General features: G+C 44.6%; 1 protein-coding gene and 1 pseudogene across 6 annotated transcripts in view; both read left to right on the top strand.

The window, feature by feature from the left end:
• The window catches only part of CCDC125 (coiled-coil domain containing 125), a 53,107-nt gene that overhangs the window by 9,886 nt on the left and 18,875 nt on the right, over positions 1-24,346 (top strand). For 3 of the 6 annotated variants that reach the window (XM_038010456.2, XM_038010457.2, XM_073014714.1), the window contains exons 2-7: positions 2,515-2,859; positions 9,205-9,263; positions 12,349-12,435; positions 15,828-15,905; positions 17,286-17,371; positions 20,250-20,332. In XM_038010456.2, coding sequence (XP_037866384.1) covers positions 2,515-2,859; positions 9,205-9,263; positions 12,349-12,435; positions 15,828-15,905; positions 17,286-17,371; positions 20,250-20,332 — 738 coding nt within the window. Of the gene's footprint in view, positions 1-2,514; positions 2,860-9,204; positions 9,264-12,348; positions 12,436-15,827; positions 15,906-17,285; positions 17,372-20,249; positions 20,333-24,346 lie in introns of those variants that run through there. The other 3 variants (XM_038010459.2, XM_038010460.2, XM_073014713.1) reach the window with 3 other exon arrangements.
• Positions 9,270-12,426, top strand: LOC103222764 (cofilin-1 pseudogene; annotated as a pseudogene).

Genomic DNA, 24,346 nt, shown 5'->3' on the forward strand with positions numbered 1-24,346 from the left:
TGTATCATGATGTCAGGAGTTTGAGACCAGCCTGACTACCATGGTGAAACCCTGTCTCTACTAAAAATACAAAAATTAACCGGGTGTGGTGGCACGCGCCTGTAATCCCAGCTACTCAGGAGGTTGAGCCAGGAGAATTGCTTGAATCCAGGAGGTGGAGGTTGCAGTGAGCTGAGGTTGCACCACGGCACTCCAGCCTGGGTGACAGAGCAAGACTCTGTCTCCAAAAAAAAAAAAAAAAAAAAAAATTTTTTTGTAGAGACAGGTTCTCACTGTGTTGCCCAGGCTGGCCTCAAAGTCCTCGGCTCAAGCAGTCCTCTAGCCTCAGCCTCCCAAAGCCTTGATATTACAAGTGTGAGCCACCATGCCTGGCTAAGAATTTGAAGATCCAAGGAAATACACAGGGGTCCTGGAACCAGTTCCCCTTGGATTCCTTGGGATGATTGTATTTCAGTTTGTTTCTTTATTCCTCTCTTCCTTTATTCGGTTACTAAACAAGTATTTATTGAGTGTGGAGTATATCTGCTCCCCACCCCCACATGGTGCCTCACTCCTGTCATCCCAGCTACTCCGGAGGCCGAGTTGGGAGAATCACTTGAGCCCACGAGTTGGAGACCAGCCTGGGCAACATGGCTAGACCTCGTCTCTCAAACAAACAAATGAAAAAGCAAAACCCAGCTGGGCGCGGTGGCTCACGCCTGTAATCCTAGCACTTTGGGAGGCCGAGGCAGGTGGATCACCTGAGGTCAGGAGTTTGAGACCAGCCTGACCAACATGGAGAAACCCCATCTCTACTAAAAAAAAAATAGAAAATTAGCCAGGCATGGTGGCGCATGGCTGTAATCCGAGATACTTGGGAGGCTGAGGCAGGATAATCGCTTGAACCCGGGAGGCGGAGGTTGCGGTGAGTCAAGATTGCGCCGCTGCACTCCAGCCTGGGCAACAAGAGCGAAGCTCCGTCTAAAAAAAAGAAAGAGTTCTGAAATATTAAATACTTATAATTGGATTGCAAGGGCATTTATCTATGAGTGCATTCCTGGGATATTCATGCCTGTATAATATAGGAAGAAACTTTTTTCCCTGAAAAATTCAGCTTTATTGTACAGTTATGAACTAAATTATGTTTCAGTCAGTGACAGACCACATAGAGAGTGGTAGTCCCATAAGATACTATTGTATTTTTACTGTTCCTTTTCTATGTTTAGGTATGTTTACATACACAAATATTGACCCATGTGTAACGATTTCCTACAGTATTCAGTGCTATAACATGCTATACATGTTTGTAGACTAGGAACTATAGGCTAAGCCATGTAGCCCAGGGGTATAGTAGGCTGTACTATCTAGGTTTGTATATGTATGCTCTATGATGTTCACACAATGACAAAATTGCCTAACAACACATTTCTCAGAATGTATTCCCATCATTAAGTGACACATGACTTTACTGATGGGTGTTTTTCATTTTGTTAGGTTTTTTGTTTTTTTAATTGTAAATTGACAGATTATAGCTGTCTATATTTATGGGGTACAAAGTGATGTTATGATTATGAATCAATGTGGAATAATTAAATCAAGTTGATTAACATATCCATCATCTCAAATACTTAATCATTTTTGTGGTGAGAATATTTGAAATTTATTCTATGAGCAATTTTGAAATGTACAATACATTTTTGTTATATTCACCGTGCTGTGCAATGTATTACAAAGGAAAAAACCTTATTCTTCCTGTCTAACTAGGACTTTGTGCCCTTTGACCAATCATTTCCCCATTCCTCCCATCCCACAGCCTCTGGTAACCACCATTTTTCTTATCCTTTGAGTTTGTTTTTTATTTTATTATTATTATGATTATTTTGAGATGGAGTCTCGCTCTTGCCCAGGCTGGAGTGCAGTGGCGCAATCTTGGCTCACTGCCCGCTCTACCTCCTGGGTTCACGCCATTCTTCTGCCTCAGTCTCCTGAGTACCTGGGACTAAAGGCACCCGCCACCATGCCTGGCTAATTTTTTTGTATTTTAGTAGAGGCGGGGTTTCACCATGTTAGCCATGATGGTCTCCATCTCCTGACCTCAGGATCCGCCCACCTCGGCCTCCCAAAGTGCTGGGATTACAGGCATGAGCCACCGCGCCTGGCTGATTGTTTTTTATTTTATACATAAGGGAGAACATGGGGTATTTGTCTTTCTGTGCCTGGCATGTTACACCTTGCCTAATGTTTTCCAGTTCCATCCATGGTGTCCCAAATGACCGGATTTCCTTCTTTGTCAAGGCTGACTAGTATTCTATTGTCTACACACGCACACCACACCATATTTTCTTCACCTATTCCTCTTTGATGGACACTTAGGTTGGTTCCATATTTTGGCTATTGTAAACAGTGCTACAGTGAACATGGGAATGAGGACATCTCTTTGACATACTGATTTTAAATCAGTTTTGGGTAAATACCCAGAAGTGGGATTGCTGGATCTACTGATGGTTTCCTAACTACTCTTCTTCTTAACTACAGACAACCTGTTTTTTTCTTATGATAAAGACGGCATTTGGCTCATGAGCATGGTGGCGAGGTCATCAAGTGAGTCAGATGTGCAGCTCTGGGAAACAGAAGAGGATGACATGACAGAAGGTGATTTAGGGTATGGCCTTGGAAGGAAACCTGGTGGGATTTATGAAGTAGAAGTTTCACATAGGTCTAGAAAAAGATCAGATGGAAAGAACTTTAGCCCTCCTCCATTTCCGAGAAAGGGAGAAGAAAGAAGTGAAGCCAGTTTTCAGTATTCCAAGCATAAGAACCTGCAAGATACATTCCCTCAAGTGTCCAGAATGTCCAGTTACAGACGACAAAGTAGCACTGGTAAGAATGCTGAATTTCCTCTCCTTTCTTTTTCCTGTGTATAGTATCAAAGCTATAACCCTTCCAAAATCTAAAATAAATAACCATATTGGATTTTAGATTTTTTTTTTTTTTTTCCTAGACGGAGTCTTGCTCTGTCACCCAGGCTGGAGTGCCGTGGCACACGATCTCGGCTCACTGCAACCTCCGCCCCCTGGGTTCAAGCCATTCTCCTGCCTCAGCTACTGGAGTAGCTGGGATTACAGGCACGCACCACTACACCTGGCTAATTTTTGTTTTTAGTAGAGGCGAGGTTTCACCATCTTGGCCAGGCTGGTCTCAAACTCCTGACCTCAAGCGATTTGCCCGCCTTGGCCTCCCAAAGTGCTGGGATTATAGGCGCGAGCCACCGCACGCAGTCTTTAGAAATTTATCTTTATTAATCTCTTGGGATTGGTGGTAGTACAAAAGTAGTTGATGTTTATATTTCTAAATATTGTACAACTTTGAAGTACAGTAGTTTTATACATCTAATATATTTGTTAATGATATTTGTAAATGATTACCAACCTTGCCTTTTTTTGTGATATACTTTTTTTTGTAGTCAATAAATATTTATTGGGCATCATTAGGTGTCAGGCACAGGTCTAATTTCTGAGAATAATGTCAGTAAACAAAATAGACAAAGGCCCTAATGTCATGGATTTCACATTCTAATAGAGGAGATAGAAAATAAACCTGTGGGCCAGGCGCAGTGGCTCACGCCTGTAATCCCAGCACTTTGGGAGGCCAAGGCGGGTGGATCACTTGAGGTCAGGAGCTTGAGACCAGCCTGGTCAACATGGTGAAACCCCATCTCTACTAAAAATATAAAAATTAGCCGGGTGTGCTGGCACGTGCTTGTAGTCTCAGCTACTCGGGAGGCCGAGGCACAAGAATTGCTTGAACCCGGGAGGCGGAGGTTGTGGTGAGCCAAAATTGTACCACTGCACTCCAGCCTGGGCAACAGAGGAAGAGTTTGTCTCCAAAAAAAAACAAGAAAAGAAAAAAACCCCAAAACCATGCACATCAACAGATGTGTAACATTGGGCAGTGGTAAGTGAAGGGATAGTGAGTGGTTATGGGAAATGGGGAGCTAGTATTTCAGGCCAGGGTTAGGAAGTCTTCTGTAAGGAGATGACTTTTTTTCTTTTTTCTTTTCTTTTCTTTATTTTTATTTTTTTTTATTATTTATTTATTATTTTTGAGGTGGAGTCTCACTCTTGTCGCCCAGGCTGGAGTGCAGTGGTACAATTTTGGCTCACTGCAACCTCCGCCTCCCGGATTCAAGCAATTCTTGTGCCTCGGCCTCCCGAGTAGCTGGGACTACAAGCACGTGCCACCACACCGGGCTAATTTTTTTATTTTTAGTAGAAATGGGGTTTTACCACGTTGGCCAGGTTGGTTTCAAACTCCTGACCTCAAGTGATACGCCCACCTCAGCCTCCCAAAATGCTGGGATTACAGGCGTGAGCCAACACGCCTGGCCTTTTTCTTTTTTAAAAAGAGAGGGTCGGTCGGGCGCGGTGGCTCACGCCTGTAATCCCAGCACTTTGGGGCCGAGGCGGGCGGATCACGAGGTCAGGAGATCGAGACCATCCTGGCTAACACGGTGAAACCCCATCTCTACTAAAAATACAAAAAATTAGCCGGGCGCGGTGGCAGGCGCCTGTGGTCCCAGCTGCTCGGGAGACTGAGGCAGGAGAATGGCGTGGGCCTGGGAGGCGGAGCTTGCAGTGAGCCCAGATCGCACCACTGCACTCCAGCCTGGGCGACAGAGTGAGACTCCGTCTCCAAAAAAATAAAATAAAATAAAAATAAATAAATAAATAAAAAGAGAAGGTCTCACTGTGTCACCAAGGTGGAGTGCAGCAGGGTGATCACAGCTCACTGCAACCTCAAAGTCCTGGGCTTAAGCAATCCTCTTGCCTCAGCCTCCTGAATAGCTGAGACTACAGGTATGTTCCACCATACCTGGCTAATTTAAAAGAAATTTTTTCGGCCAGGCACCGTGGCTCATGCCTGTAATCCCAGCACTTTGGGAGGCTGAGGTGGGCAAATCATGAGGTCAGGAATTCGAGACCAGCCTGACCAACATGGTGAAACCCCTTCTCTGCTAAAAATACAAAAATTAGCCAGGCATGGTAGCATGAACCTGTAATCCCAGCTACTCAGGAGGCTGAGGCAGGAGAATCGTGTGAACCTGGGAGGCGGAGGTTGCAGTGAGCTGAGATCATGCCACTGCACTCCAGCCTGGTGACAGAGCAAGACTCCATCTCAAAAAAAAAAAAAAAAAAAAAAAATTCTAGAGACAAGGTCTCACTGTATTACCGAGACTGGTCTCAAACTCCTGACCTCAAGCAGTCCTCTCACCTTGGCCTGAGCACTGGAATTGGTGAGTAAGGCAGTGGATCTTTGGGGAAGGAGTGTTCCAGGAAGAACAGAGATGCTTCTGGTTATTTTAGGATGTCATGAAACTCTCAAAAATTGTCAAAACAGTTTGTCTTAACTTATCATAACCAAAAAGAAATTATACCTTACCTTATGGAAATAATAAAATTTAACATCATATTGTGATATAATGTTACAACTCCAAAATGATCAGGAATCTGTGGATAAGCCCATGCCTGTACCATGGCACCAGCTGTTATCTGGCTAAATCTTTTGTAATCAATGTTGCAAAACTTCCTCTTCTGAAACTTCCCCACAAAGTTGAACAAACACAAATTAGAACAACATAAGAGTGATTTAAGAAACATGGTTTCAGATTTACAAAAATACGTGGTAGCTCAGGGTTCATCCCCATCCTTCAAAATCCCTCTTGAAATTAGAATGGGATTATTTTTATATTTTTTTTCCAATTCCTTATTGTGTATAGAGAATGGATACTGTTTTGCAAGCAAAATGTTGAAAACTGAGCATGATGCTAAGATGCCTTTATAAAAACATGCAGAGGCCAGGTATGGTAGCTCATGCCTGCAATCCTAACACTTTGGGAGGCCGGGGTGGGTGGATCACGAGGTCAGGAGTTTGAGACCAGCCTGGCCAAGATGGTGAAACCCCGTCTCTACTAAAAATACAAAAAAATTAGCTGGGCGTGGTGGCAGGAGCCTGTAATCCCAGCTACTTAGGAGGCTGAGGCAGGAGAATCACTTGAACCTGGGAGGCAGGGGTTGCACTGAGCCAAGATCACACCACTGCACTCTAGCCTGGGCAACAGAGCAAGACTCCATCTCAAACAAACAAACAAACAAACAAAAAACGTGAAGAAACACTGGGGTATAAATAAGATTTAAATAGTAATAGTATGAGTTCCCATTTTGTTGGGTTTTGAACTTTTCTTTTTATCAAAGTTGGTCCTATTACTAATAGATAATTTCCAAAATACCACAAATTTAATGGCTTAAAACAACACAAATTTATTATTTTACAGTTCTGCAGGTCAGAAGTCCCAAACAGGCTATGTGTGGTAGCTGATGCCTATAATCCCAGCATTTTGGGAGGCTGAGGTGGGAGAATTGCTTGAGGCCAGGAGTTCGAGACCAGCCTGGTCAACATAGAAAGACTGCAACTCCACAGAAAAAATGTTTAAAAATTAGCCAGGTGTAGTAGTGTGCACCTGTAGTCCCAGCTACCTGAGAAGCTGATGCAGGAGCACTGCAGCCTGGGCAATAAAGCAAGACCCTCTCTCTGTGGAAAAAAAAGTCCCAAATAAATTTCACTGGGCTAAAGCCAGGGTGTTGGCAGTGTGTGTTCCTTCTGGAGATTCGGTGGGGAGACTCTACTCCCTTGCCTTTTCTAGCTCCAGAGGCTACTGCATTCCTCGGCCCATGGCCCCCTCCCCATCTTCAAAGTCAACAATGGCTGAGTCTTTCTCACATCATATCACTCTGACATTGACCTTCTCGTCTCCCGCTTTCCTTTATAAGGACTCTTATGAGTACACTGGACTCACTTGGATAATCCAGAGTACTCTCCGGTTTCAAAATCCTTAATCTCATCACATCTGCAAATTCCTTTTGCCATGTGTTCACAGCTTCTGGGAATTGGCATGTGGACATAATATTCTGCCTACCACAAGTATTAATAGAACAGAACTTGTCACTGCCAACCCAGAGTCATTCTGTCCCTCCTTGGAAGCCTGTATCATCCATCACAGTACAAACATGATTTAGGTTTTGCCTTAGATACTGTCATGTTAATGAAATTTCAGAAGAGCAAAGAAAGTTATTTTGAGAAATATTTTTTCAAAGTAAACATTCTTCTCAAAAATTTTTTTTTTTACTTCCTATACTCTTGCTTATAATTTACCACCTTAAATTTTTTTTTTCTTTTTTTTTTTACTGCCATTGAGGCAGAAAGGAAAATGAAGCTCTTAGGAAGCTCAGTTTAACTTCTCAATTGATCACATTAAGGAGCAAATAATTGAAGTTACAGGACTCTTCTAGTCATTCTTTTTGCAAAGAAATTAAATTTAGTGTTTTTTTTTTTTTTTTTTTTTTTTTTTTTTTTGAGTCGGAGTTTTGCTCTTGTCGCCCAGGATGGAATGCAATGGTGCGATCTCAGTGCACTGCAACCTCCAACTCCCGGGTTCAAGCGATTCTCATGCCTTAGCTTCCTGAGTAGCTGGGATTAGAGGCGCCTGCCACCATGCCCGGCTAATTTTTGTATTTGTTAGTAGAGATGGGGTTTCACCATGTAGGCCAGGCTGGTCTCGAACTCCTGACCTCAGATGATCCAGCCTTCTCAGCCTCCCAAAGTGCTAGGATTACAGGTGTGAGCCACCACACCTGGCCTTTTGTTTTGTTTTGTTTTGTTTTGTTTTTGAGACAGAATCTTGCTCTGTTGCCTAGGTTGGAGTACAGTGGCGCAATCACGGCACACTGCAACCCCCCTCTCCTGGGTTCAAGCAGGATTCTCCTGCTTCAGCCTCCCAAATAGCTGGGACTACAGGTGTGCACCACCATGCCTGGCTAACTTTATATTTTTAGTAGAGACAGGGTTTCACCATATAGACAGGCTGGTCTTGAAGTCCTGACTTCAGGTGATCTGCCTGCCTCAGCCTCCCAAAGTGCTGGGATTACAGGTGTGAGCCACCATGCCCAGCCTTCAGGTTATTATTTTTATATAAAATTTTTTTTTCTCCTGTCGTCTAGGTGGAGTCTAATGGCAAGATATTGGTTCACTGCAACCTTGGCCTCCCGCGTACAAGCAATTCTTCTGCCTCACTCTCTCGAGTAGCTGGGACTACAGGCAGGCACCACCGTGCCCAGCTAATTTTTGTATTTTTAATAGAGATGGGGTTTCACCATGTTGGCCAGGCTGGTCTTGAACTCCTTACCTCAAGTAATCCACCCGCCTCGGCCTCCCAAAGTGCTGGGGTTATAGGCGTGAGCCACTGCGCCCAGCCAAAGTTATTTCTTATATATTTATACCACTACATCATTCAAGCTTAAGCCTAAACAACAAAATCTATTTATTTTACTCACCAGTATTCATGGTTTTCTATATTTTTATTTGAATGTAGTAATTAACCAACTCATTGACATCTGTTTTATTTGAGAGTCCTGTTTTGTGTTTTTAGGTGGTCTTGCTCTGTTGCTCAAGCTGGAGGATAGTGGTACAGTCATAGCTCACTGCAGCCTCGAACTCCTGGACTCAAGTGATCCTCCCACCTCAGTTTCCCACGTAGCTGGGACTACCAGCACATCACCATATCTAGCTAATTTTTTATTTTACATTTCGTAGAGACGGAGGTCTTGTTGCCTAGGCTTGTTTCTAACTCCTGGCCTCAAGCGATCCTTAGAATCTATTTAAAAATTTTTTGTATTCAAAAGTACAGTATGTGTCTTTTCATTTGTGAAATGCTTTACACTCATATTTTCACCATAGTGTGGTCTGTTAAAAAAATTTTTTTGAAACAGTCACTGTGTTGCCCAGGCTGGAATACAGTGTCACAATCTCCGCTCACTGCAACCTCCGCCTCCTAGGTTCAAGCGATTCTCCTGTCTCAGCCTCTCAAGTAGCTGGGACTACAGGCAGGCACCACCATGCCAAGCTAATTTTTGTATTTTTAGTACAGACGGGGTTTCACCATGTTGACCAAGCTGGCCTTGAACTCATGACCTCAAGTGATCTGCCCGCCTAGGCCTCCCAAATTGCTGGGATTTCAGGCGTGAGCCACCGCACCTGGTGGTCTATTATAATTTTCTTCTCTTTGCAGTTTAGGGGATGCCTGTATTGGGTAATTTGTAAACAAATGTCCTATGTTTAGTTAAAAAATTCAAAAATTTCCCCCTAATAGATTCTTTTCTCCCCCCCAAATAGATTCGAATTCAGAATTGTCAAATGAAGAATTAAGGCAATGTCTTCATGAAACTTTAGAGGTAGGTACTACAAAAATTCTCGGTTTAGTTGGGTCCCAGCAGTGGCTGCAGTGCTCTCGTCTTCTGCGGCTCTCTGTGCCCTCTCCTTTTCGCTTCCGGAAACATGGCCTCCGGTGTGGCTGTCTCTGATAGTGTCATCAAGGTGTTCAACGACATGAAGGTGTGTAAGTCTTCAATGCCAGAGGAGGTGAAGAAGCGTAAGAAGGCGGTGCTCTTCGGCCTGAGTGAGGACAAGAAGAACATCATCCTGGAGGAGGGCAAGGAGATCCTGGTGGGCGATGTGGGCCAGACTGTCGACGACCCCTATGCCACCTTTGTCAAGATGCTGCCAGATAAGGATGGATTGCCGCTACGCCCTCTGTGACGCAACCTATGGGACCAAGGAGAGCAAGAAGGAGGACCTGGTGTTTATCTTCTGGGCCCCTGAGCTTGTGCCCCTTAAGAGCAAAATGATCAATACCAGCTCCAAGGACGCCATCAACAAGAAGCTGACAGGCATCAAGCAAGAATTACAAGCAAAATACTATGAGGAGGTCAAGGACCACTGCACCCTGGCAGAGAAGCTGGGGGCAGTGTGGTCATCTGCCTGGAAGGCAAGCCTTTGTGAGCCCTTTCTGGCCCCCTGCCTGGAGCATCTGGCAGCCCCACACCTGTCCTCGGGGGTTGCAGGCTGCCCCCTTCCTGCCAGATAGGAGGGGCTGGGGGCATCCCAGCAGTGGGAAGGGCAATCCCTTCACCCCAATTGCCAAACAGACCCCCCCACTGCCTGGATTTTCCTCCTCCCTGCATCCCTGATGGTTCTGGCCTTCCCAAACTGCTTTTGAGCTTCTGATTCCTCTTGGGTTGAAGCAGACCAAGTTCCCCCCACTGGGGGGCCTGTATTTTTTTAACAACACCCCTACTCCCCACCTGTTCCTCCCACTTCCCTTGCTGCCGACTTGTAACCGTAATGATGACTCTGTGCTTGTCTGTTTAGTTCTGTGTATAAATGGAATGTTGTGGAGATGACCCCTCCCTGTGCTGGCTGGTTCCTCTCCCTTTTCCCCTGCTCACTGCTACTCACTCAAGCAGGACCAGTAAGAGACTTTTGATTAAAAAAAAAATATTCTCAAGTGAATAAAGTCCATTGAAATAAAGTCCATTGATAGATACTTTGTTTAAATGGTACTAAATCTGTGGGGAAGGCAAATTTTGGCTTTCCAGGTATTCTTGCTGAACCACACTCGAGAGCTCATCCTTTTCTTTCTTTCTTTTTTTTTTTGAGACAGAGTCTTGCTCTGTCACCCAGTGCGATCTCCGCCCACTGCAACCTCTGCCTCTCGGGTTCAAGCAGTTCTCCTGCCTCAGCCTCCCGAGTAGCTGGGACTACAGGTACCTGCCAACACACCCGGCTAATTTTTTTTTTTGTAATTTTAGTGGAAACGGGGTTTCACCATGTTAGCCAGGATGGTCTCGATCTCCTGACCTCGTGAGCCACCCGCCTCGGCCTCCCAAAGTGCTGGGATTACAGGCGTGAGCCACCGCGCCTGGCCTGAGAGCTCATCCTTTTCAACTGGCCTCCTCTGTTTCTTATCCACCTCATCTCTTAAAGAAGCTACTTATGTAAACATGCCCACCAGTTCTCCTTTCCACCCCACTTCTCTTATCTCCTCCTTCAGAAAATAAGATCACTTCCTTCCACCTGCTTTCCCTGTATGTGTGGCTTCTAACAATCTGACTTAATTTAACCTCATTAAAGTCAGAAGCCCAGAGTCTCCAGCGGCCTGAGGAGCCCACTGCCTTGGTGGGAATTGCAGTTTCTGCGAAGGGTGCCTGTCCTTTGGGAAATAGGAAGCCCACCTTAGTGTGTGTTTGGGACTCTTCCTGTGAAAGCTACTGTATTCGGCTGCCGAGACAAAGTACCACAAACCGGTGGCTTAAAACAACAGAAATCTATTTGCTGTCAGTTATGGAGGCTGAAGTTTGAAACCAAAGTTTCAGCAGGCCGTTCTCCCTCTGAAGGCTTTAGAAGAGAGTCCTTTGCCTCTTCCTAGCTTCTGATGCTTGGTGCAGTCGTTGGTGTTCCTTGGCTGGTAGCTGCAGAAATCCAACCTCTGCCTGTCACATGGCCTTCTCCCTATGAATCTGGGTCCAAATTTCCCTCAATTTATAAGGACACTAGTCACTGGATTGGGGCCGGCAGCTGCTTCCTTACCTTGAGTCCCTACATAAGGAACTGCAACCTCAGTATGTAAACAACATGAAAGCCAACTGGGGCTGGGGGCAGTGTCTCACGCCTGTAATCCCAGCACTTTGGGAGGCCAAGGCCAGTGGATCATTTGAGGTCAGGAGTTCGAGACCAGCCTGGCCAATATAGTGAAACCCCTGTCTCTACTAAAAATACAAAAATTATCCAGGCAGTAGTGGTACATGCCTGCAATCCCAGCTACTCGGGAGGCTGAGGCAGGAGAATCACTTGAGCCTGGGAGGTGGAGGTTGCAGTGAGTCGAGATCATGCCACTGCACTCCAGCCTGGGCAACCGAGTGAGACCCTGTCTCAAAAACCTCCCTGGTTCAAGCAATTCTCATGCCTCAGCCTCTGGAGTAGCTGGGTTTACAGGTGTGAGCCACCATGCCCAGCTATTTTTTTTTTTAATTGAGACAGAGTCTCGCTCTGTCACCCAGACTGGAGTGCAGCGACTCAGTCTTGGCTCACTGCAACCTCCGCCTCCTGGGTTCAAGCGATTCTCCTGTCTGAGCCTCCAGAGTAGCTGGGATTACAGGCGTGCACCACCATGCCCGGCAGATTTTTTGTATGTTTAGTAGAGATAGGGTTTCACTATGTTAGCCAGGCTGGCCGTGAACTCCTGACCTCAGGTGATCCACCCACCTCGACCTCCCAAAGTGCAGGGATTACAGGTGTGAGCCACCTCACCTGGCTGAGGCTTTCAATTTTAGTATGTCTGGTTCACTCAATAAGTCTAGAAGAATTTTCAGCCTCATTTGTAAGTGCTTTGAGCCAAGGGTAAATGTAGACTAGCCAAACTGATAATTTTAGGGTTTCATATCTTGCAGATAGGAAGACTAATTTTCTTTCTGTCCTCAGGAGGTAGAAATTTTAAAAACTGAACTTGAGGCATCTCAAAGACAACTCAGAGGTAAAGAGGAGGCATTGAAAATTCTTCAAAGCATGGTAAGAAGTTGTTTTTAAACTTTTACCACTTACACATTCCAATAATAATGTTGATATGGTTTTAAGTTTTAAAACCAAAACAGAAGGACTTAATATAGTTGAAGGGATTTTTAGGTAAGTATATTTTTAAGAACTTTATAATTTATATATCATGAAATTCACATGTAAATATACACTACAATTCATTTTTACTAGATATAAGATATAAGAGTTGTACCACCATCACTATAATCTAATTTTAGAATATTTCCAACACCAAAAAAGGGACTTGGTGCCCATCAGCAGTCATTCCTCATTCCTACCCCTATCCCCAGTAATCTACTTTCTTTTTGTAGGTTTGCCTTTTCTATTTAATATAAATAGAATCATAAGATATGTGACTGAATTTTTTTGCACTGGGATTCTTTTAGTTTGCATGTTTTAGAGGTTCATACATGTTGTAGCATGTATCAGTACTTTCTTCCTTTTTATTGCCAAGTAATACTCCATTGTGTAGATGCACCATGTTTTGCTTATGCATTCACCAGTTGATGGACATTTGGGTGGTGTATTAGTCCATTTTCATGCTGCTGATAAAGACATACCCAAGACTGGGGGAAAAAAGAGGTTTAATTGGACTTACAGTTCCGCATGGCTGTGAAGGCCTCAGATTCGTGATAGGAGGTGAAAGGCACTTCCTACGTGGCAGTGGCAAAAGAACATGAGGAAGATGCAAAAGTGGAAACCCCTGATAAAACCATCAGATCTCATGAAACTTATTTACTACTATGAGAACAGTATGGGGGAAACCACCCCCATGATCCAAATTATCTCCCACTGAGTCCTTCCCACAACACGTGGGAATTATGGGAGTATAATTCAAGATGAGATTTGGGTAAGGACACAGAGCCAAACCATATAATTCTGCTCCGGCCCCTCCAAGTCTCATGTCCTCACATTTCAAAACCAATGATGCCTTCCCAACAGTCCCCCAAAGTCTTAAATCATTTCAGCATTAACCCAAAAGTCCACAGTTCAAAGCCTCATCTGAGACAAGGCAAGTCCCTTCTGCCTATGAGCTGGTAAAATCAAAAGCAAGCTATTTACTTCCTAGATACAATGGGGGTGTAGGTATATAGCCATTCCAAATGGGAGAAATAGGCCAAAAAAAGGGGTTACAGGGCCCATGCAAGTCCAAAATCCAGTGGGGCAGTCAAATTTTAAAGCTCCAAAATGATCTCCTTTGACTCCAGGCTTCACATCCAGGTCACATTGGTTCAACAGGTGGGTTACCATGGCCTTGGGCAGCTCCACCACTGTGGCTTAGCAGGGTACAGCCTCCCTCCTGGCTGCTTTCACGGGCTGGCATTGAGTGTCTGTAACTTTTCCAGGTGCACAGTGTAAGCCATGGGTGGATCTACCATTCTGGGGTCTGCAGGACGGTGGCCCTCTTCTCATAGCTCCACTAGGCAGTGCTGCAGTAGGGCCTCGGTGTGGGGGCTTCAACCCCACATTTCCCTTCTGCAGTACCCTAGCAGAGGTTCTCCATGAGAGCCCCATCCCTGCAGGAAACTTCTGCCTGGACATCCAGGCATTTCCATACATCTTCTGAAATCTAGTGGAGGTTCCCAAGCCCTGATTCTTTACTTCTGTGTACCCACAGGCTCAACATCACGTGGAAGCTGCCAAGGCTTGGGGCTTGCACCCTCTATATTCACAGACTGTGCTGTACCTTGGCTGCTTTCAGCCACCGCTGGAGTGGCTGGGACACAGGGCATCAAGTCCTTAGACTGCACACAGCATGGGGACCCTGGGCCCTGCCCATGAAATCATTTTTTCCTCCAAGACTTCTGGCTCTGTGATGGGAGAGGCTGCTGCAAAGGTCTCTGACATGCCCTGGAGACATTTTCCCCATTATCTTGGGGATTAACATTTGGCTCCTCGTTACTTATGCAAATATTTGCAGCTAGCTTAAATTTATCCTTAGAAAATGGGATTTTCTTTTCTATTGCATTGTCAGGGTGCAAATTTTCCAAACTTTTATGCTCTGCTTCCCTTTTAAAACTAATACCTTTTTTTTTTTTTTTGAGACGGAGTCTTGCTCTGTCACCCAGGCTGGAGTGCAGTGGCCAGATCTCGGCTCACTGCAAGCTCCGCCTCCTGGGTTCACGCCATTCTCCTGCCTCAGCCTCCCGAGTAGCTGGGACTACAGGCGCCCGCCACCTCGCCCGGCTAGTTTTTTGTAATTTTTAGTAGAGACGGGGTTTCACCGTGTTAGCCAGGATGGTCTCGATCTCCTGACCTCGTGATCCGCCCGTCTCCGCCTCCCAAAGTGCTGGGATTACAGGCTTGAGCCACCGCGCCCGGCCAAAACTAATACCTTTAACAGTACCCAAGCCACCTCTTGAATGCTTTGCTGCTTAGAAATTTCTTCCACCAGACACTCTAAATCATCTCTCTCAAGTTCCACAAATCTCTAGGGCAGGGGCAAAATGCCACAAATCTCTTTGCTAAAGCATAACAAGAGTCACCTTTGCTCCAGTTCTCAACAAGTTCCTCATCTCCATCTGAGACCACCTCAGCCTGGATTTCATTGTCCATATCATTATCAGTGTTTTTGTCAAAGACACTCAACAAGTCTCTAGAAATCTTTCCCACATTTTCCTGTCTTCTTCTGAGCCCTCCAAACTGTGCCAATCTCTGCCTGTTACCCAGTTCCAAAGTAGCTTCCACATTTTTGGGTATCTTTTCAGCAATGCCCCACTCTACTCGTGCCAAATTACTGTATTAGTCCATTTTTATGCTCCTGATAAAGACATACCCAAGACTGGGAAGAAAAAGAGGTTTAATTGGACTTACAGTTCCACATGGCTGGGGAGGCCTCAGAATCCTGGCGGGAGGCGAAAGGCACTTCATACTTGGCAGCAGCAAGAGAAAATGAGAGAGATGCAAAAGCGGAACCCCTGAGAAAATCATCAGATCTGATGAGACTTATTCACCACCATGAGAACAGTATGGGGAAAACTGCCCCCTTAATTCAAATGATCTCCCACTGGGTCCCTCCCACAGTATGTGGGAATTATTGGAGTACAATTCAAGATGAGATTTCAGTGGGGACACAGAGCCAAACCATATCAGGTGGTTTCCACTTTATGACTGATGAATAGTACTATTCTGAACACTTTCTTTGTGTGGAGAATTCATTCATTAATTCCCACATTCATTGGAAAAGAGCCAGACCAAGATCTCCCGCCTTTTGAACTATCAGACTCTCCATGAAAGGTGGTCACTGTGAAATTCTTATCTCAATTCATCTTAATTTTCCATTGCCTTAAAATAAAAGAGAACTCCATGATGTACAGAGGAGTAATTACAAATTTAATTTATACTGATGCTAGTTTTATTTTTCTTAGGCAATACTTGGCAAAGCCACAAGTCATACGCAGGCAGTGCTTCAAAAAACTATGGAACAAAACAGATCCTTGAAGAAGGTATTTGGTGCTTTTAGTGTAGACTTATTGAATTCAATAAACTTTAAATATAATTTCCCTAAACTCACCATACTAATGGATCTGTCATTTATGCATACCCTCTGCTAGGTGTGCTTCAGTTCTGATGGGCTTCCCTTTTGGAGTTTGCAATCTAAAACAGATTGTCATGTGCACAATGAATTCAGGTTATTTTTATTTCCCCATGTTAAGGTAGTAGGAGGCCAAATTGGTACTTCTCATTTTTCTTCTTCTGCTTTTTTTTTTTTTTTTTTTTTTTTTTGAGATAGAGTCTCCCTCTGTCACCCAGGCTGGAGTGCAGTGGCCGGATCTCAGCTCACCACAAGCTCCGCCTCCCGGGTTCACGCCATTCTCCTGCCTCAGCCTCTGGAGTAGCTGGGACTACAGGCGCCCGCCACCTCGCCCGGCTGATTTTTTGTATTTTTAGTAGAGACGGGATTTCACCATGTTAGCTGGAATGGTCTCGATTTCCTGACCTCGTGATCCGCCCGCCTCGGCCTCCCAAAGTGCTGGGATTACAGGCATGAGCCACCACGCCCGGCGCATTTTTCTTTTTCTTTTCTTTTTTTCTTTTTTTTGAGACGGAGTCTCGCTCTGTCGCCCAGGCTGGAGTGCAGTGGCCGGATCTCAGCTCACCGCAAGCTCCGCCTCCCGGGTTTACGCCATTCTCCTGCCCCAGCCTCCCGAGTAGCTGGGACTACAGGCGCCCGCCACCTCACCCGGCTAGTTTTTTGTATTTTTTTTAGTAGAGACGGTGTTTCACGTGTTAGCCAGGATGGTCTCGATCTCCTGACCTCGTGATCCGCCCGTCTCGGCCTCCCAAAGTGCTGGGATTACAGGCTTGAGCCTCCGTACTCGGCCCCCATTTTTCTTCTTAAAAAAAAAATTTTTTTTTTTAATCCTTATCCTTGCCTGGCAGAACATACGTCTTTCTGACCATCTCATCTTCACTATAAAGATAGTTAGGAATCATCCTAGATGGTCATGTTTCCTGTGCTTGGTGTGTTCTCCTTTGATGGGACAATTGAGCTAAGATTTCCAGAAGTGGATTTTGCTTGAGGTCTCTACATGCAGCGGAGGTGGGCACTGAGAAATCTAGGTGTAGCAGTCCAGCAAATTTTGAAGCCAAACAATTTGAAATTTTTTCTATATTAAGTGAGTTTTGGCAGAGTTGTTTTGAGGGCTAAAGAGGCGTGTTATATGTGTTTACAAATGTCAGGGATACTTTTTGAGCAATGCTTAATTTTTTCTCTTTAAACCATTTCTGAGAACTGATTATATGATTTACTTCAGCTATTCACAATGTCCTGAAATGATTTATTTGTAGTAATTTGCCATGAAGGTACTGTTTTCTTTCCATAGGAAATAAATGCCTTGCAGTGGGAAATGGAATTTGATCATAATAGATTTAAAAATATAGAGGAATCTTGGATCCAAAAATATGACAGGTTTGTATATTACTCCATTATTTTTCTTTGACAACCTTTAAAATGTATGTAATTCAAAAGTAATTTATGTTTTCTTCTTTGAGCCAAGTGCAAAAGATTATAAAATTTGTATTGCTTATCCACTAACTAGTCACATATTTTTCTGTTAGAGTTAATTTTCCTTCAAGAAAAAAAAAAGCATAGGCTGGGTGTAGTGGCTCACACATGTAATCCCAGCACTTTGGGAATCTGAGGCAGGAGGATCACTTGAATCCAGGAGTTTGAGACCAGCCTAGGCAACATGTTGAAACCCTATCTCTACAAAAATACAAAAAGTAGCTGGGTGTGGTGGCTTGCACCTGTAGCCCCAACTACATGGAAAGCTGAGGTGTGAGGATCACTTGGGCCTGGGAGTTGGAGGCTGCAATGAGCCATGATCGCGCCACTGCACTTCAGCCTGGATGACAGAGTGAGTCCGTGTCTCAAAAATAAAACAAAACCAGAAACCAAAAACCAAAATAGTATAAACTCTATCTTAAAATACAGTGTAAGAATTATTTTAGAATTGGAACTAGTTGTTGTTTTCAAAAAAAATCTTTTGAGGGGCTGGGCATGATGGCTCACACCTGTAATTTCAGCACTTAGGGAGAATGAGGTGGGAGGACTGCTTTGGTTCAGGAGTTCAAAACTAGCCTAGATGACACAGTAAGATCCTCATCTTGTTAAAAAAAAAAAAAAAAAGATGAAAAATAAGATGGTTAAGATAGTAAATTTTTATGTTCTGACAATCAGCTCCAAAGAGAGAAAAAATTTCTTTGGAACAACTCTTTTATTTGTATGAGTTTATTTAATAACTTTAAATTATATACTTACTCTAAAGTCAGTCATTTCAGTTGGGCGTGTTGGCTCACAACTGTAATCCTATCGTGGCCCCAATCCGTGTTGGACTGAACAAAGGGGGACGAATGTGGGAATAAAAATAAAGACAAAAGAGTATATTTGGAAGAAGGGGTCAGGGGGCTCCTTGCTCTAGTGAACAAGGGCCCTGAGCTTTTAGCGCCATTCATATTTATTGAGTAAAGGAGATAGGGAGGAGGTGGTTGTCCGTCAGCTGCTTGACTTGGTGCAGGCTTGCACAACTGCATTCTTTGAACAGTAGTCTCCAGATGTTCCAGTAGATAACCTCAAGGAACATGGCACCAGAGAGTGACTGCCCTCTGCAAACCTTCTGGTGACAGTTGCAGTGTAAGTTTGCCCACATCCTGCATTCATGATGAACAGTTTGCTGTTTGATCATATAGCCTAGTTGTCACGATCCTCTGGCTTTTGGCTCTCTACATAATGCCAGCACTTTGGGAGGCTGAGGCAGGCGGATTACTGGAGGCCAGGAGTTCTAGACCAACCTGGCCAATGTGGTGAAACCCTGTCTCTACCAAAAATACAAAAATTAGCTGGGCATGGTGGCAGGCACCTGTAATCCCAGCTACTCAGGAGACTGAGGCAGGAGAATCGCTTGAACACAGGAGGTAGAGGCTACAGGGACCTGAGACTGGGCCACTGCACTCTAGCCTGGGTGACAGAGCGAGACCTTGTATCCAAAAAAAAAAAAAGACTGAATAATATTCCATGTTAGGTATGTATGCCATTTTGTTTATCCATTCATTCCTGATGGACACTTGAGTTAACTCTACCTTTTGGCTATTTTGCATGATGCTGCTATGAACATCGGTGTACCCTATGTATCTATGTATCTTTTTTTCTCATGAAATACTTTGTTATTGTTGTTGTTGTTTTTTAGAGCAGTTATAGATTCACAGCAAAATGGAGCAGAAGGTACAGGGATCTCCCATATACACAGCCTCCCCCACTAACAACATCCCCTACCAGAATGGTACATTTTTTATAACCAATGTTGATACATCATTATTACCGGAAGTCCATAGTTTACATGAAGACCTATGTATATACGTTTCTGAAGGTGACCTAAGCATATAGTTGATATTCAAATGGTTATTAAGTAAAGAGAATGAGTATGCAAAATGGATGGCTTAGAAATATTTCTGGTTCTGATTATGTCTCAAGTAAGAAGCGTTAAGAGTATGTTTAGGCTGGGCGCGGTGGCTCACGCCTGTAATCCCAGCACTTTGGGAGGCCGAGGCAGGCAGATCACTTGAAGTCAGGAGTTTGAGATCAGCCCGGCCAACGTGGTGAAACCACTTCTCTACTAAAATATGAAAATTAGCCAGGTGTGGCAGGCACCTGTAATCCTAGTTACTCAGGAGGCTGAGGCAGGAGAATCACTTGAACATGGGAGGCGGAGGTTGCAGTGAGCCGAAATCACATGACTGCACTCCAAACTAGGTAAAAGAGCGAGACTCTGTCTCAAAAAGAAAAAAAGAGTATGTTTAAAATCTTGGCTCGGCGTTATGGCTCACAACTGTAATCCCAGCCCTTTGGGAGGCTGAGGCGGGCTGATCACTTGAAGTCAGGAGTTCAAGACCAGCCTGGCCAACATGGTGAAACCCCGTCTCTACTAAAAATACAAAAATTAGCTGAGTGTGGTGACAGACACCTGTAATCCCATCTATTTGGGAGGCTAAGGCAGGAGAATCACTTGAACCCAAGAGGTGGAGGTTGCATTGAGCTGAGATTGCGCCACTGCACTCCAGCCTGGATGACAAGAGTGAGACTCCATCTCAAAAAAAAAAAAAAAAAAAAAAAAAATCTTACCACATTCCTTTAAATTGTTTTTATTTTTGTGATACATGTAAATTCCAGACTATTTTGAAGTAGGAAAAACTATATTTAGATTTTTGTGTTCATTTTATGGCAATAAAAATATTCTCACTCAGCAAGGAAGTTTTAATGTTTTAGTTATTTGAAAGCTACTTTTTTCCAGGCTAAACTGTGAAAATGCAGTCCTCAAAGAGAATTTGAAAGTGAAAACAGAAGAAATTAAAATGCTAAAGTCTGACAATGCAGGTAATGATGATTTTTGTATTAAGAGCACATGTATCAATAAAGATAACATGCTAGTATTTTGAAATAATATACATTAAGCATAATAGAGGGAATAAGTGTATCATTTAGGTTTTTTAAATTTAAGAAAATTTATCAAGGTGAAATTCACACAACATAAAACTATTTAAAAGTGAACAATTCCTGGCTGGGTGCAGTAGCTCACACTTGTAATCCTGGCACTTTGGGAGGCCAAAGCGGGCAGATCATCTGAGGTCAGGAGTTCAAGACCAGCCTGGCCAACATGATGAAACTCAGTTTCTACCAAAAATACAAAAATTAGCCAGGCATGGTGGTACACACCTGTAGTCCCAACTACTCATTAGGCTGAGGCAGGCAAATCATTTTTACTCTGGAGGTGGAGGTTGCAGTGACCCAAGATTGTGCCTCTGCACTCCAGCCTGGACAACAGAGTGAGACTCCATCTAAAAAAAAAAAAAAAAAAAAAAAAGGTGAGCATTCTTGCCAGGCACAGTGACTCATGCTTGTAATCCCAGAACTTTGTGAGGCCAAGGCAGGAGGATAACTTGAGCTTAGGAGTTTGAAACCAGCCTGGGCAACATAGCAAAACCTTGTTTCTTTTTTTTTTTTCTTTCGAGACAGAGTCTCACTCTGTCGCACAGGCTGGAGTACAGTAGCGCGATCATGGCTCACTGCAACCTCGGCCTCCCAGGTTCGCGCCATTCTCCTGCCTCAGCCTCCCGAGTAGTTGGGACTACAGGCGCCCACCACCATGCCTGGCTAATTTTTTATATTTTTAGCAGAGACGGGGTTTTACCATGTTAGACAGGATGGTCTCGATCTCCTGACCTCGTGATCCGCCCACCTCGGCCTCCCAAAGTGTTGGGATTACAGGCGTGAGCCACCGCGCCCGGCCTGCAAAACCTTGTTTCTATTAAACAAACAGGCCGGGCGCGGTGGCTCACGCCTGTAATCCCAGTACTTTGGGAGGCCGAGGTGGGCGGATCACGAGGTCAGGAGATCGAGACCATCCTAGCTAACAAGGTGAAACCCCGTCTCTGCTAAAAATATAAAAAATTAGCCAGGCATGGTGGCAGGCACCTGTAGTCCCAGCTACTCAGGGGTCTGAGGCAGGAGAATGGCGTGAACCCGGGAGGCGGAGCTTGCAGTGAGCTGAGATTGCGCCACTGCACTCCAGCCTGGGCGACAGAGCAAGACTCTGTCTCAAAAAACAAAACAAAACAAAACAAAACAAAAAAAACGAACAAATAACAGAAAAACCAAAATTAGCCAGATGTGGTGGCACTGGCCTGTAGTCCCAGCTACTTGGGAGGCTGAAGTGGGAGGATTGCTGGAGCCCAGGAGGTTGAGGCTGCAGTGAGCCGTGATTGTGCCACTGCACTGCAGCTTGGGTGACAGAGCGAAACTCTGTCTCAAGAAAATAAATCAGCAATTCAGTGGCATTCACAAAGTTGCCTAACCACCACCTCTGTCTAGTTCCAGACAGTTCCAGTACTCCAGAGTAAAATCTCATACCCATTAAGCAATTTCTCCCCATTTTCTCCTTTTTATTTAGTTTTCACTTGAAGCAAAATGGTAGAGCACCTGATGTTAACTGTTTTTTTTTTTTTTTGAGACGGAGTCTCACTCTGTTGCCAGACTGGAGTGCAGTGGCTCAATCTTGGCTCACTGCAACCTCTGCCTCCTGGGTTCAAGCAATTCTTCTGACTCAGCCTCCTGAATAACTGGGATTACAGGTGCACGCCACCATGCCCAGCTAATTTTTGTATTTTTAGTAGAGATGGGGATTTCATCATTTTGGCCAGGACAGTCTCAATCTCCTGACCTCGTGATCCACCCGCCTCGGCCTCCCAAAGTGTTGGGATTACAGGCGTGAGCCACCGCACCTGGCCTTTTATTTTTTGAGACGGAATCTCACTCTGTTGCCCAGGCTGGAGTGCAGTGGCGCCATCTCAGCTTACTGCAACCTCCACCTCCCGGTTCAAGCTATCCTCCTGCCTCAGCCTCCCAAGTAGCTGGGACTACAGGTGCCCACCACCATGCCTGGCTAATTTTTGTATATTTAGTAGAGGCAGGGTTTCACCATGTTGGCCAGGCTGGTCTCAAACTCCTGACCTCAAATGATCCACCCACCTTGGCCTCCCAAAGTGCTGGGATTACAGGCGTGAGTCACTGTGTCTGACATGATGTTAACTTTTTACATATTTTGTTTATTTATTTATTTATTTTCACACAGGGTCTTGCACTGTTGCCCAGTTTGGAGTGTAGTAACACAATCTCAGTTCACTGCAACCTCCACTTTCTGGGCTCAAGAGATCCTCCCACCTCAGCCTCCCAAGTTGCTGGTACTACAGGCATGTTCCACCATGTCCAGCTAATTAAAAAGTATATTATTATTATTATTATTTTGAGACAGAATCTCACTCTGTCACCCAGACTGGAGTGCAGTGGCACAATCTCAGCTCACTATGACCTCCGCCTCCCAGATTCAAGTGATTCTCCTGCCTCCACTTCCTGAGTAGCTGGGATTGCAGACACCCACCACCATGCCCAGATTTTATATATATATATATATATATATATTTTTTTTTTTTTAGATGGAGTCTCGCTCTGTCATCCAGGCTGGAGTGCAGTGGTGCAATCTCACCTCACTGCAACCTCCTCCCGGGTTCAAGTGATTCTTCCACCTTGGCCTCCCACGTAGCTGGGATTATAGGCACCTACCATCATGCCCAGCTAATATTTTTGTCTTTTTGTAGAGACGGGGTTTCACCATGTTGACCAGGCTGGTCTTGAACTCCTGACCTCAGGTGATCCGCCTGCCTCGGCCTCCCAAAGTGCAACATTAAAAAAAAAATTTTGTAGAGATGGGGGTGCCTCACTTTGTGAGGCCTCAACTCCTGGGCTCAAGCAATCCTCCCACCTTTGCCTCCAAAAGTGCTGGGATCACAGATGTGAGCCCCTGCACCCAGCCCTAAAAACTTAGAGAACAGGCTAGTTCTTTCTTCTTAGCAGAAATTAAAGAGGTGGCTTGAAGAGGACAAAACACAAGCCAGGCACTGTTGCTCATGCCTGTAATGCCAGTGCTATGGGAAGCCAAGGGGAGAGGATTGCTTGAGGCCAGGAGTCTGAGACCAACTTGGGCAATGTAACAAGACTCCTCCTCTACGAAAAATAAACAAAAATTAGCCAGGCATGGTAGCATGCACCTGGCTTTTTTTTTGAGAGGGAGTCTTGCTCTGTCGCCCAGGCTGGAGTGCAGTGGTGCAATCTCGCCTCACTGCAACTTCCTGGCTGCTTGGGAGGTGAAGGTGAGAGGATCCCTGGAGCCCAGGAGTTTGACGTTGCAGCGAGCTATGATTGGACCACTGCACTCCAGCCTGGGTGACAGAGCAAGACCCTGTCTCTTAAACAAGGAAAAGAAAGGAAAAAAAGAAGAAAAGGACAAAAAAAGCTCTAAATTAGGCCCTGGGGCTGAGAGCGGCACTTTATGCTGTGTCTTAGCTGAGTCATATAAATGCCTCCAGCTGAAATCTGCACACACAGCTGGTGCTTCTCAGCACCAGGGACTCCAGCTGATAAGGATGTCTCCTGTGTTAGATAAGTTCAGGACAGAAGCTGCTCACAATCCTCCCCTTCTGTCCTAACACTCCACCCTGCAGTGACGGGGAAAAGACTCTGTTTTCTGCTCCCCAGTAGACAGCAGGACCCCTCTTGTTCTAAATGTTTGGTTTGAGATCTTCTGTGAAAACTCCGAAAACAAAAACCTGATAGAGCTTGGATAGCTGGTATGTCTGACAGGAATACAATATATGAGATCTCACCATCCAGTTTTCTCACTAACCATAAAGTCTTTGAATAATTTGCTTTTACATATTCCCTTTTGGAAAATCCTACAAAGTTTCCAAGAGGAAATAGGAATCCGACTTCAGTTGCAAAGTTAAGATGCTTTTCCATACATGGAAATGACATCATCTCATCTAGTATTACATATAT

The sequence above is a fragment of the Chlorocebus sabaeus genome, chromosome 4 (assembly GCF_047675955.1).
Source record: "Chlorocebus sabaeus isolate Y175 chromosome 4, mChlSab1.0.hap1, whole genome shotgun sequence".
In the NCBI taxonomy this organism is placed as follows: Eukaryota; Metazoa; Chordata; class Mammalia; order Primates; family Cercopithecidae; genus Chlorocebus; species Chlorocebus sabaeus.